This window comes from Coregonus clupeaformis, chromosome 6 (assembly GCF_020615455.1).
Source record: "Coregonus clupeaformis isolate EN_2021a chromosome 6, ASM2061545v1, whole genome shotgun sequence".
Taxonomy (NCBI): domain Eukaryota; kingdom Metazoa; phylum Chordata; class Actinopteri; order Salmoniformes; family Salmonidae; genus Coregonus; species Coregonus clupeaformis.
Genome location: NC_059197.1, coordinates 38,029,705 through 38,043,078, shown reverse-complemented (window position 1 = coordinate 38,043,078; position 13,374 = coordinate 38,029,705). Strand labels below are relative to the sequence as shown.

The 13,374-nt window shown below is 45.2% G+C and overlaps 1 protein-coding gene across 1 annotated transcript in view; it reads left to right on the top strand.

Moving 5' to 3' along the window:
- The window catches only part of LOC121567888 (T-box transcription factor TBX4-like), a 36,196-nt gene extending 29,266 nt beyond the window's left edge, over positions 1-6,930 (top strand). The window contains exons 6-9 of the mRNA XM_041878243.1: positions 617-769; positions 983-1,071; positions 3,977-4,209; positions 4,449-6,930. Of these exons, the coding sequence (XP_041734177.1) occupies positions 617-769; positions 983-1,071; positions 3,977-4,209; positions 4,449-5,128 (1,155 nt within the window). The 3' untranslated portion in view covers positions 5,129-6,930. The remainder of the gene's footprint in view (positions 1-616; positions 770-982; positions 1,072-3,976; positions 4,210-4,448) is intronic.
- The last annotated feature ends 6,444 nt before the right edge of the window (positions 6,931-13,374 follow it).

The following is a 13,374-nucleotide window of genomic DNA, read 5'->3' as shown; positions in this document are numbered from 1 at the left end:
AGCTGCGCTGGAGATTACCCTTGCTCCAACCCTGCTGACGCTCCAGTGAGCATGTGGCTAGGCTACTGGGCTACTCTGAGCAGACTGGTGCTGACCTAGCCCCCCCCCAAACCAAACATTGAGCACGCTCCACACATGCTGAATGATGCACTATACAGTTGCAACTCAAGTGTGACAATGGGGTGCCCACTTTTCAGTGTCAACACATTGAACTACAGTATATTGACACATTTCCACATTGTATGGACAAAGTTGAGCATTGCATGCCCACTAATGCAGACTCCAGTAGCATTAAAATAGGCCTACCTGCAAAAAAGGCTAGTCATGGAAAACCTGAGCATCTTAAGCACCTAATTCACACTATGAGTCTATTCAAGTCAATAAAATTACATCACTTGGAATTTAGCATCTAGGCAAGGGACAACAATTAATTTAAAGGGGAAGAACTAGCTTCTTAAAAAAATAACATCTTAAAAAGTCTTAAGACTGTGGTGGTGGCTGGTCATTCACTGGTGCCCCTAAGACACTGTGAATAAACAAAATCCTCAGCTGTCGTTTGTCTGACCTTGTACTTATTTTTTATTTTCTTCTACCTTTCCTTCTTTCCCCCTGATAGATCATCCTGAACTCGATGCACAAGTACCAGCCTCGGCTCCACATCGTCAAGGCCGACGAGAACAACGCCTTTGGGTCTAAGAACACAGCCTACTGCAGTCATGTGTTTCATGAGACAGCCTTCATCTCCGTCACCTCGTACCAGAACCATAAGGTACAGTATGTGTGCCACCCATGTAGTTGTCCACCTGCTATCTGATGTTCAATGTCTTCTGCACACACAGTCTGACACGTTTCTAATGTCTTCAAAACATTATCTGCAGGAGAAATGTTCCAAATCATAGAAAGACAAGTTTTGACTGAACCTAGCTGCACATTTCATGATGAGTCTCAAGTGCAGTGACAAGAAGTGTTGCTGTCTTCCCAGATAACTCAGCTGAAGATCGAGAACAACCCGTTTGCCAAGGGTTTCCGTGGCAGTGATGAAGGGGACCTGCGTGTTTCCAGACTCCAGGGGTATGTTCTGTATGTTACATTTTTGTCATTTAGCAGACACTCTTATCCAGAGCGACTTACAATTATTGAGTGCATACATTATTTTCATTTTTCATACCCCCCGTGGGAATCGAACTCACAACCCTGGCGTTGCAAACACCATGCTCTACCAACTGAGCTACATCCCCGCCGGCCATTCCCTCCCCTACCCTGGACGAATTGTACGCCGCCCCATGGGTCTCCCGGTCACAGCCGGCTACAACAGAGCCTGGATTCAAACCTGGATCTCTAGTGGCACAGCTAGCACTGCGATGCAGTGCCTTAGACCACTGCGCCACTCGGGAGTTTATGTTAATGGTAATGTGCCACTCAATAAAAATGTCTATGGAATACTTACTTTATCATGGAAACAATTCTTATTTTGGCACAGTACATCATTAATTGGAACCATTTTATCACGTTGTATAATGATTAGAAGACAGGCAAAGGAATACGTATTAGGGGTTTTATTACTCCACCCAACACAAACACATACAGTACCAGTCAAAAGTTTGGACACACCTACTTATTCAAGGGTTTTTCTTTATTTTTACTATTTTCTACACTGTAGAATAATAGTGAAGACATCAAACTATGAAATAACACATATGGTATCATGTAGTAACCAAAAAAGTGTTAAACAAATCAAAATATATTTTATATTTGAGATTCTTCAAATAGCCACCCTTTGCCTTGATGACAGCTTTGCACACTCTTGGCATTCTCTCAACTAGCTTCACCTGGAATGTTTTTCCAACAGTCTTGAAGGAGTTCCCACATATACTTAGCACTTGTTGGCTGCTTTTCCTTCACTCTGCCGTCCGACTCATCCCAAACCATCTCAAATGGGTTGTGGTCGGGGGATTGTGGAGGCCAGGTCATCAGATGCAGCACTCTATCACTCTCCTTCTTGGTAAAATAGCCCTTACACAGCCTGGAGGTGTGTTGGGTCATTGTCCTGTTGAAAAACAAATGATTGTCCTACTAAGCCCAAACCAGATGGGATGGCGTATCACTGCAGAATACTGTGGTAGCCATGCTGGTTATGTGTGCCTTGAATTCTAAATAAATCACAGACAGTGTCACCAGCAAAGCAACCCCACACCATAACACTTCCTCCTCCATGCTTTACGGTGGGAACTACACATGCAGAGATCATCCGTTCACCAACACTGCATCTCACAAAGACACGGCAGTTGGAACCAAAAATCTCACATTTGGACTCCAGACCAAAGGACACATTTCCACCGGTCTAATGTCCATTGCTCATGTTTCTTGCACCAAGCAGGTCTCTTCTTCTTATTGGTGTCCTTTCTTTGCAGCAATTCGACCATGAAGAACTGATTCACACAGTCCCCTCTGAACAGTTGATGTTGAAATGTGTCTGTGACTTGAACTCTGTGAAGCATTTATTTGGGCTGCAATGTCTGAGGCTGGTAACTCTAATGAACTTATCCTCTGCAGCAGAGGTAACTCTGGTCATCTATTCCTGTGGTGGTCCTCATGAGAGCCAGTTTCATCATAGCGCTTGATGGTTTTTGCGACTGCACATGAAGAAACCTTAAAAGTTATTGAATTGTTCCGTATTGACTGACCTTCATGTCTTAAAGTAATGATGAACTTTTAAGAAGGCACACCTGTTAATTGAAATGCATTCCAGGTGACTACCTCATGAAGCTGGTTGAGAGAATGCCAAGAGTGTGCAAAGCTGTCATCAAGGCAAAGGGTAGCTATTTGAAGAATCTCAAATATAAAATATATTTTGATTTGTTTAACACTTTTTTGGTTACTACATGATTCCATATGTGTTAATTCATAGTTTTGATTTCTTCACTATTATTCTACAATGTAAAGAAAAATTAAGAAAAACCCTTGACTGAGTAGGTGTGTCCAAACTTTTGACTGGTAGTGTATATATATACACAAAGGGATGTAACCCAAACAAAAAGTGAGGTATAACCTCTACACAATACACGGAACGAGACCTGTAAACAACAAGAGCACAATACACGTTACTCACGAAACCAACGGACATGGGACAATAATCGACAAGGACAACGGGGAACAGAGGGCACATATATACACATACTAATCAGGGGGAATGGGAACCAGGTGTGCGTAATGAGACAAGACAGTCCGGGGTTGGTGGTAATGATCCATGTCAGTAACGCCTAGAAAGCAGGTGACTGAACGGAATGAGCAGCAGTACCGGGGGGATCCGTGACACATTTGTTCCTTTTGGAACTTGTTCCATTTCTTCCTTTAGCAGATTAACTGTGCTTGCTTCCTTTAATACTTCGCTAGCTCTCTGCAAAGTAGAATCTGTAACGCAAGTGTTGGGGAGTAGTGAACTACATTTAGTTCAACTAGTAATTTAATTACATTTTGCTGTAGCTTGGTCGTAGTTGAACTAAATTCAAATCTTGGTAGTGTTTTCAGTAGTTGCCATATAGTGGTGTAGCTAATTAATGGAACTACACACTACTTTTTTAGCAAAAATAAAATATGGGTGAAGTGGGCAAGAAATGACTTTTTACATCAGACCTGCCTAATTCTCACTTGAAACACTTTTTGTGTACATAATTCTAACTTTTTGTGTTTAATAGGCTAAATTACACATTCTGTTAACATCTGACTGCAATTTGTAGTCTATGACATTTCAGATTTAGATATAATTTTTCACTAAGTAGTTTGGATGTAATGAACTACTTTTTCGAAGTAACTTTAGTTAAGTAAGGTATGTTTTTCTTAAGGGTAGTTTTAGTGTAGGTTAACTTCTTCCAGTATGAAGTAATTGGTAGCTTGATAAACTATATTTTCAGAGTAGCTTCCCCAACACTGTAACGCTAATCCTTCTGTTCTTGATTCTCCTTCTTCCTCTCCGTAGAAAAGACTACCCAGTGATTTCTAAGAACATGGTTCGCCAGAGGCTCCTCTCCTCACACGGTCACCTGACGGGGAAGCTGGGAGCTGGGGTACACCTGTCAGGGCACCCCCAGGTCCTGTCCCACTACCAGTACGAGGGTGGGGTGCCCTTGGGGAACTCAGACCACCAGGAATCCAATCCCTTCCCTCCCAGCCGAGAGCCAAGCCTGCTCTACCACTGCTTCAAACACAGAGGTGGGTTAGCTGCAGACCTACCTGAACATCTCCACACCTGTCAATCACAGAAAATGGGCAGTCCTCATCATAACTTTGTTATCTTGCAACACATCTTTTGGTGCTACACATCAATATCACACAATATAAATGGGTTGGTACACAGTCCCAAACAGTATAAAGAAGCATCATAGGTCAGCAGGGTGATACATTGAGTTTTTTCGCTCAGTGATGATGATTTAATCTTCATTTCTTTACAGATAACACCAGGCACTTGGAACTAGGTTGTAAACGGACGTATCTGGACACAGCGCTTCCAGCAGTCTCAGAGGAACACTACTTCCGCTCTCCTCCCTCCTACGAGCCTCCACTGCTGTCCCACCCATATTGCGGTGAGGCCATAAACTCCAGGGAGGCCTGTATGTACGGAGGGATGGAGGGAGAGAACGGCCACGGGGCTGGGGGTGCTGACGACCTGGTTCCCCCCTCTCTGAACTGCAACATGTGGGCGTCGGTGCAGCCTTACCCCCGGTACAGCGTGCAGACAGTGGAGGCCGTCCCCTACCAGCCCTTCACTGCTCACTTCACCAGTACTGCCACCGCCACCTCCGTGGTGCCCCACCACACCCCCTCCGGACCCCCTCGCCCCCAGCCCGACATAGGAGTCTACAGTCCAGCCACAGCACAGCGAGGCCTGGCCGCCATCCCCTCGTCATCCTCCACCTCGTCTTCCTCTCCACCGGTTCCTGGTTCCAGGGATAGCAGGCCGGTGGTCCATCCTCCTCTGTACCACAGGAAGCCTGGGCCTGGGTCTCCTCTCCGGCCTCACAGGGAGTTCTCGGCCTTCCCAACACAGAGCGCCCCCCCATCCATCCGGGACCCATCCTACCAGTACCAGATGGGGCAGAGCAGTGTAGGGGCCCACTGGAATGATAGCTAGGGCTAAGGGGTGCAGTGTGGCTCCTGAGGCAGCGGCGATGTCCACCCATCCGGTCAGTCCAGAGTCAACCAGACTCCCCCTAGCCAGCCAGCCAACTTTGAACTGCCTGTGAGGCATCTGAAATGAGATTATGTTGAAATACAGCCATGATGACCTTGCCAAGTTGCACAGTGGAAGCCATAGTAGTTTCTCATGAGGAGAAGCAGATCAGAGTGGCCAAACTCCAATAGAAGCCTACATCTGCCCAAAAGCTCTGCTCCTTTAGACCCATGTTATCCTGACTGGAGGAGCATTGTGACTATGATGATGATGAGTATTCCAGAGGAAGAACCCCTCTATAGAATTATGCAAAAACGTGCCATATAATGGCTTTAAAAAATCATCCAAAACGTTCAATGTCAAACAATGCCAAAAGGAGATGTTTTCAGCAAAGTGAAGAATATCCATTATGCCTTTGATGTGTTTGAAGTGGTGTGTTTAGGGTTAAGATGGACACCTATGTACCAGTAACGAATTGATTAACGTTTCTAAGAAAAACATTTAAATGCAAATTGATTAACGTTTCTAAGAAAAACATTTAAATGCAAAACTTGATCATATTATTATCAGCAAACAAGGGAGTGGGACATGGATGTGTATGTGCAAAGAGATTGAAGTAACAGGCCAACTGTTTTATTGAGACCTTGAGTAAAGCCTTCATTTAATTTTGCCGTCTCTGCTTGTGTTGAGAAGCTTTGCCAGGTAGAAATCGGTTGAACTTGTAAACATGGGCTGCAGGTGAACTACACAACAAGTCCACCCATGCAGTCCATTTGAGCAGAGCTTAAGTGTGTGTAGTTCTAGATCTCATCTTCAGCCATATGCCTCTGCTAGCCATGTTGTAAGCTAGCGTGACAACACTAAGCATGAAGCGAAACGGCCCTTAGCGTTAGCCCAAGTCTTTGAACCACAATAGGGCAGTAATCGCTTAGCACTTTGGCTCCAAACCTGCAGTCTGTTCCGAAGCAGCGTTCCTGCCTGTTGAAGTGGGACTTCAGAGAAGGTCCCTGGCCAACCAGATGGGAGCTTAAGGAATCGTTGTTAAGCCAACGCTAGTGCAGAACACAGAGCTCCGCACAAATCCCAGCCTCAAATGACTGCGTTGGAAAAATCCTTACAAGACTGCAAATGTAAAACAGCCCGAGCGGGGCGGGCGAGGAGCCACATTGTGAAGTCAAGTTGAGCTGAACTGAAGAAGGAACAACTGGGTAACATTCGGCAAGGCCTGGCCTGTCTGACCTTGACAAGTAGGAATGGGTAATAATAGAACAATATGGTGGGTCTATTACCTAGCAGACCCACGCTATCCCTTCATTATTTACAATTTTTTTCCTCGATATAACTTCTTTGAATATTGCTTTTGCACACCTGATGAAATAAATATTTGTATGCCTCCCATCGTTGCTTAGCGTTATGAAAAAAAATAAGTCAACAGAGTATCTTTGTGGATGTATTGTAATGGTAATAATAATGGTAATGGTTATTACCTTGGCTATCTTGGATTCAGTCTGAAATTAATTTCCGTCTATCCTCCACTAGCACTTACTTGTCATTGGTGATCTAAGACACATAAGCTCACATCAATCATTACGGGTGGCAGGTAGCCTAGCAGGTTAGAGCGTTGGGCTCACAGAAATATACATTCTATTTCTATTGTTGGGCCAGTAACCAAACAGTCGCTAGTTTGAATCTTTCAATGTGCCCTTGAGCAAGGCACTTAACCCTAATTGCTCCAGGGTCGCCGTTGATAATGGAAAACCCTGGCCATGACCCCACTCTCCGAGGGTGTCTCAGGGAGAGGTGGGAAATGGAAAAAAAACATTTCCAATTCACACATGCGGAGTAATACACAGTTGTACATTTGTGTAATAGGACAAATATAAGCACCCACCAAATTATTATTATTCCAATCAAGCTATCAACGACATTATTAAACATAAACAACAACTACACCCACCTAAATGGCATCATACCATGAACATTGACTGGGTTAGTTAGTTATCTATCAAATGAAATAATTTGTGTGTATGTCATATGTCAGTGTGTGTGTGTGTGTGTGTGTGTGTGTGTCAGGGCAGCGTGGCTGTACAGTACAGTATGTAGATGAATGGGAAAGGTAAAGGACGTCATCCCAGGGCATACATACATACCGGTACTGTAGACCTCTGCTTTCTTTCTCTCACACACAGCAATCATTATGGTCCTGAGTTATGGTGATGGTTCTGCCCTGGCTCTTGTCAGCACCTCCTTTCTCTCTCTCTCTCTCTCTCTCTCTCTCTCTCTCTCTCTCTCTCTCTCTCTCTCTCTCTCTCTCTCTCTCTCTCTCTCTCTCTCTCTCTCTGTCTGTCTCTAGGAGAACTTCCCACTCCAACAAACCAATTGCCAGAGATCTAGGGTCTTCAAACAGAATGAAATGTCTATCATGTCAAACGGTGGGTGAGAACTTGGCGATTAGGTCTTTCTTTGCCGATAAGAGGGAAACAGATCCTGTTAGTATCTTGAACATGAATTATATTTGTACTTAAAATGACAGTGGCTATGCATGTATTTTCCCATATGCTGTGTGGGCAACTTAGGTTATGTATACACTTTTACTGGTGTGACAAACATCCCACAATACATACACCACAGATACAAGAAATAAAGAGAATTTCCTCTCTGAAATGGCTGTAGAAATTATTGGATGTGGGGCCTTGCAGTGTTTCTACACAAGAGAACCTAACCATTGTGGGTACAAATCATAATTTCACCATAATAAATATTTACACTAATATACAATATAAAATATCTGGACTAATTCATTAAGAGAGTATGACATAGAGCATCATACAAATCACATGTTTGACAAAAATGAGATACAGGATATCATTAAGCAATAAGACCCGAGGGGGTGTGGTATATGGCCAGTATACCACGGCTAAGGGCTGTTCTTAGGCACAATGCAACATGGAGTGCCTGGACACAGCCCTTAGCCGTGGTACATTGGCCATATACCACAAACCCCCGAGGTGCCTTATTGCTATTATAAACTGGTTACCAACGTAATTAGAGCAGTAACAATAAATGTTTTGTCATACCTGTGGTATATGGTCTGATATACCATGGCTGTCAGCCAATCAGCATTCAGTGCTCGAACCACCCGGTTTATAATTAGTAATAAACCATGTGTATTGTAATAAACACAAGTGTGTTATTCTCACATGTGCAGACCAGGAGGAAGTATGGTTAGGATGGCCGTGTATGTGTGCCGGATATGGTGGTTGTGAGGCTGAAGAGTTAGACTGGCCTCAATGTTTCTATGGAGGATGTCCAACTGAATGCAGTTGGTTCTACTGGGCAGGGCTATAGATCTGGAGGAGTGAGCAGAATCGGACTGCAGCTGGGGCCAGCCAGATCTAAGAGCAGAAAGGAAACACAACAACAGAGAAAAATAGGGAATATTGGACCATTTTATAATCAGAAAACTAAGTATTTCAGACTCAGTCAAGAGTCATTTGACTACAAAATAATCTCTATTGATTTGATTGTCCTACAATGGCTAACGATGGCTAACAGAAACAGTGCTATGGTGTGAGAGTTGAGGACAGAGAAATAAAAGCATCATGTGGTTTGAACAACCTGCCTGTAAAACAGGAGACACCCAAAAGCCACTCTTAAGAACCTACTGGGAAAAAAACGAAAGTTAATTCTCATCCTTCAATTTATGATGACCTTTTTTCGGCTGTAGCTAACTCGAATAGAGCATAAACAGACAGACGTAGCAGCAGATCTACATTTATGCTAACTTTCCACATAAAACGCAGTCTATCTCTGTTATAAAGAAGCCAAGTTTAAGCCCCTTGCAGAGCACAGTGTATCCCCACTCTAGAGCTGCGGAGGTATGGCAGTGTATCTATGTCTGCGTCCCAAATGGAATCCTATTCCCTTCATAGTGCACTGCCTTACAAAAGTCAAAATCCATTTGGGATGCAACCTATCTCTGAGAACCTGACTGGGGGCCTAGCGTTCCATCTGGAACTCATTGGTGCTGAGATCTGGCTGTGCCGGTGCCTCTCTCCCCTGCCTCTCTCCATTCCACGCTGCCCTTTTTTCCCCTTACCGCTGTCGTCCCATAATCCCATCTGAGAGCTGCTTGGTGGTAAGTTCCAAATGGCACCCTATTCCCTATATAGTGCCCTACTTTTGACCAGAGCCCTATGGGCCCTGGTCAAAAGTAGGGCACGTCATAGGGAATAGGGTGCCATTTGGAACGCACAACTGGGCTGGGTGGTACCCACTCTGACCCACTCCGATGGGCTTAACTGGGTTGCCTTGTAAAAAACCTGGGCCCTCGCTGACTCCTTCTCTCCTTCAGCCCAGCCCAGGCACTCTGAAGACACGCTTTAAATAGTGGAGGGGGGATTTAATATCAAGTCCATTACAGCCTTTCTGGAGCCCTGTAAATAGTCAATTAGTGGATGATTCTGATTTGATCCACATGCGGAGAGATCCGCTGTGGGGGAGGGAGGGAGGAGAGAAGAGGAGGGTGGGAGGAGTGTGTGTGTGCAGCATGGTTTGGCGTGTTTCCCTCAAGCCCCTGCCGTTGGAGCTGGTGGGGTGAGACAGAGATACCCCTGCCCTGACTACCAGGTAGGGTAGGGGGGGGTAGAAGATGTAGGAGGCCAGTAGAGTGGTGGTGTTGGGGCATCATCCCACATCCTCCTCTAACTTATCTAGCTACCCATCTTGAGGTCAACCTAATACGCCACGCCAGGCTGCTGCACCGACTGCAAAGGTTTCTGGGAGATGCTTCCCCACCAGGGGCCACAGGAAGTGCAGCAGAGGGAACCCTGGGAACTCTGAATTCTTCCTTCTGAAGGGTGTGTGTAGGTGTGTTGGGAGTGTACGTATGTGTGTGTGTGTGCTGATGGGGGGGCTGCGGCGGGTTCAACTCTCTGGTGGTGGGACACTTAACTGTGGCGGTGTCCCTTGATCAAAGGTAGGGCCTACATCTGGTGGCCTCCACTAAACCTCACTGTATAAAACTGGGCTCCCACTTTAATAAGTGGCTTTGGATAAAAGCATCAGTAAAAATGTATAATTATATTGTGAGTGCTCCCTGGATTAGGCCGTTAGGGAGGAAATGGGAGGGGGGTGTAGGTATTAAGCGTTTTATCCAGCAGATGAAGTTAGAGTTCTACGAGCGTCGTTGAGATCGCTGAGTCGTCGCTGTGTAACGTGAGTAGAATGATGGTGATGGCAGTGGAACACAGAACAAACAAGCTCTAGAACTTTTAAGAACTAAGATCGAAACCCTCTGCTCTAGCATTACGGCTCAGTCTAATTGGCCCTAAAACCAATCAGAGCACAGCACTCATAACGTGGTAGAAGCGGGTTGCCATCCAAATCCATAATTACCTCAGCTCAGTGAAATATGCATGTTGATGGAGGGAGCAAACAGAACAGAACAGGATCTCATTATGGGCTATTGTGGTGGAGGGAGGCTCTGAACTGCTTTGATGATGCATGATCTGAAAATTACCTCATCTTTCTCTGCATAGCTCTGATTAAAGCCAGCAAGTGTTTGTCGAAGTGAATATATTGTGTGTATGTCAATCAATCAATCAATTTTATTTTATATAGCCCTTCTTACATCAGCTAATATCTCGAAGTGCTTTACAGAAACCCAGCCTAAAACCCCAAACAGCTAGTAATGCAGGTGTAGAAGCACGGTGGCTAGGAAAAACTCCCTAGAAAGGCCAAAACCTAGGAAGAAACCTAGAGAGGAACCAGGCTATGAGGGGTGGCCAGTCCTCTTCTGGCTGTGCCGGGTGGAGATTATAACAGAACCATGCCAAGATGTTCAAAAATGTTCATAAGTGACAAGCATGGTCAAATAATAATCAGGAATAAATCTCAGTTGGCTTTTCATAGCCGATCATTAAGAGTTGAAAACAGCAGGTCTGGGACAGGTAGGGGTTCCATAACCGCAGGCAGAACAGTTGAAACTGGAATAGCAGCAAGGCCAGGCGGACTGGGGACAGCAAGGAGTCACCACGGCCGGTAGTCCCGACGTATGGTCCTAGGGCTCAGGTCTCTCAGTTGGCTTTTCATAGCCGATCATTAAGAGTTGAAAACAGCAGGTCTGGGACAGGTAGGGGTTTCGTAACCGCAGGCAGAACAGTTGAAACTGGAATAGCAGCAAGGCCAGGCGGACTGGGGACAGCAAGGTGTCAGCATGCCCGGTAGTCCTGACGTATGGTCCTAGGGGCTCAGGTTCTCAGAGAGAAAGAGAGAACGAGAGAATTAGAGAGAGCATACTTAAATTCACACAGGACACTGGATAAGACAGGAGAAGTACTCCAGGTATAACCAACTAACCCCAGCCCCCCGACACATAAACTACTGCAGCATAAATACTGGAGGCTGAGACAGGAGCGGTCCGAGACACTGTGGCCCCATCCGAAGAAACCCCGGACAGGGCCAAACAGGAAGGATATAACCCCACCCACTCTGCCAAAGCACAGCCCCCGCACCACCAGAGGGATATCCTCAACCACCAACTTACAATCCTGAGACAAGGCCGAGTATAGCCCACAGAGGTCTCCACCACAGCACAAACCAAGGGGGGCGCCAACCCAGACAGGAAGATCACGTCAGTAACTCAACCCACTCAAGTGACGCACCCCTCCTAGGGGACGGCATGAAAGAGCACCAGCAAGCCAGTGACTCAGCCCCTGTAACAGGGTTAGAGGCAGAGAACCCCAGTGGAGAGAGGGGAACCGGCCTGGCAGAGACAGCAAGGGCTGTTCGTTGCTCCAGAGCCTTTCCGTTCACCTTCACACTCCTGGGCCAGACTACACTCAATCATATGACCTACTGAAGAGATAAGTCTTCAGTAAAGACTTAAAGGTTGAGACCGAGTCTGCGTCTCTCACATGGGTAGGCAAACTGTTCCATAAAAATGGAGATCTATAGGAGAAAGCCCTGCCTCCCGCTGTTTGCTTAGAAATTCTAGGGACAATTAGGAGGCCTGCGTCTTGTGACCGTAGCGTACGTATTGGTATGTACGGCAGGACCAACTCGGAAAGATAGGTAAGAGCAAGCCCATGTAACGCTTTATAGGTTAACAGTAAAACCTTGAAATCAGCCCTTGCCTTAACAGGAAGCCAGTGTAGGGAAGCTAGCACTGGAGTAATATGATCAAATTTCTTGGTTCTAGTCAGGATTCTAGCAGCCGTATTTAGCACTAACTGAAGTTTATTTAGTGCTTTATCCGGGTAGCCGGAAAGTAGAGCATTGCAGTAGTCTAACCTAGAAGTAACAAATGCATGGATTAATTTTTCTGCATCATTTTGGACAGAAAATTTCTGATTTTTGCAATGTTACGTAGATGGAAAAAAGCTGTCCTTGAAACAGTCTTGATATGTTCGCCAAAAGAGAGATCAGGGTCAAGAGTAACGCCGAGGTCCTTCACAGTTTTATTTGAGACGACTTTACAACCATCAAGATGAATTGTCAGATTTAACAGAAGATCTCTTTGTTTCTTGGGACCTAGAACAAGCATCTCTGTTTTGTCCGAGTTTAAAAGTAGAAAGTTTTCAGCCATCCACTTCCTTATGTCTGAAACACAGGCTTCTAGCGAGGGCAATTTTGGGGCTTCACCATGTTTCATTGAAATGTACAGCTGTGTGTCATCCGCATAGCAGTGAAAGTTAACATTATGTTTTCGAATAACATCCCCAAGAGGTAAAATATATAGTGAAAACAATAGTGGTCCTAAAACGGAACCTTGAGGAACACCGAAATGTACAGTTGATTTGTCGGAGGACAGACCATTCACAGAGACAAACTGATATCTTTCCGACAGGTAAGATCTAAACCAGGCCAGAACTTGTCCGTGTAGACCAATTTGGGTTTCCAGTCTCTCCAAAAGAATGTGGTGATCGATAGTGTCAAAGGCAGCACTAAGGTCTAGTAGCACGAGGACAGATGCAGAGCCTCGGTCTGACGCCATTAAAAGGTCATTTACCACCTTCACAAGTGCAGTCTCAGTGCTATGATGGGGTCTAAAACCAGACTGAAGCATTTCGTATACATTGTTTGTCTTCAGAAAGGCAGTGAGTTGCTGCGCAACAGCTTTTTCTAAAATTTTTGAGAGGAATGGAAGATTCGATATAGGCCGATAGTTTTTTATATTTTCCGGGTCAAGGTTTGGCTTTTTCAAG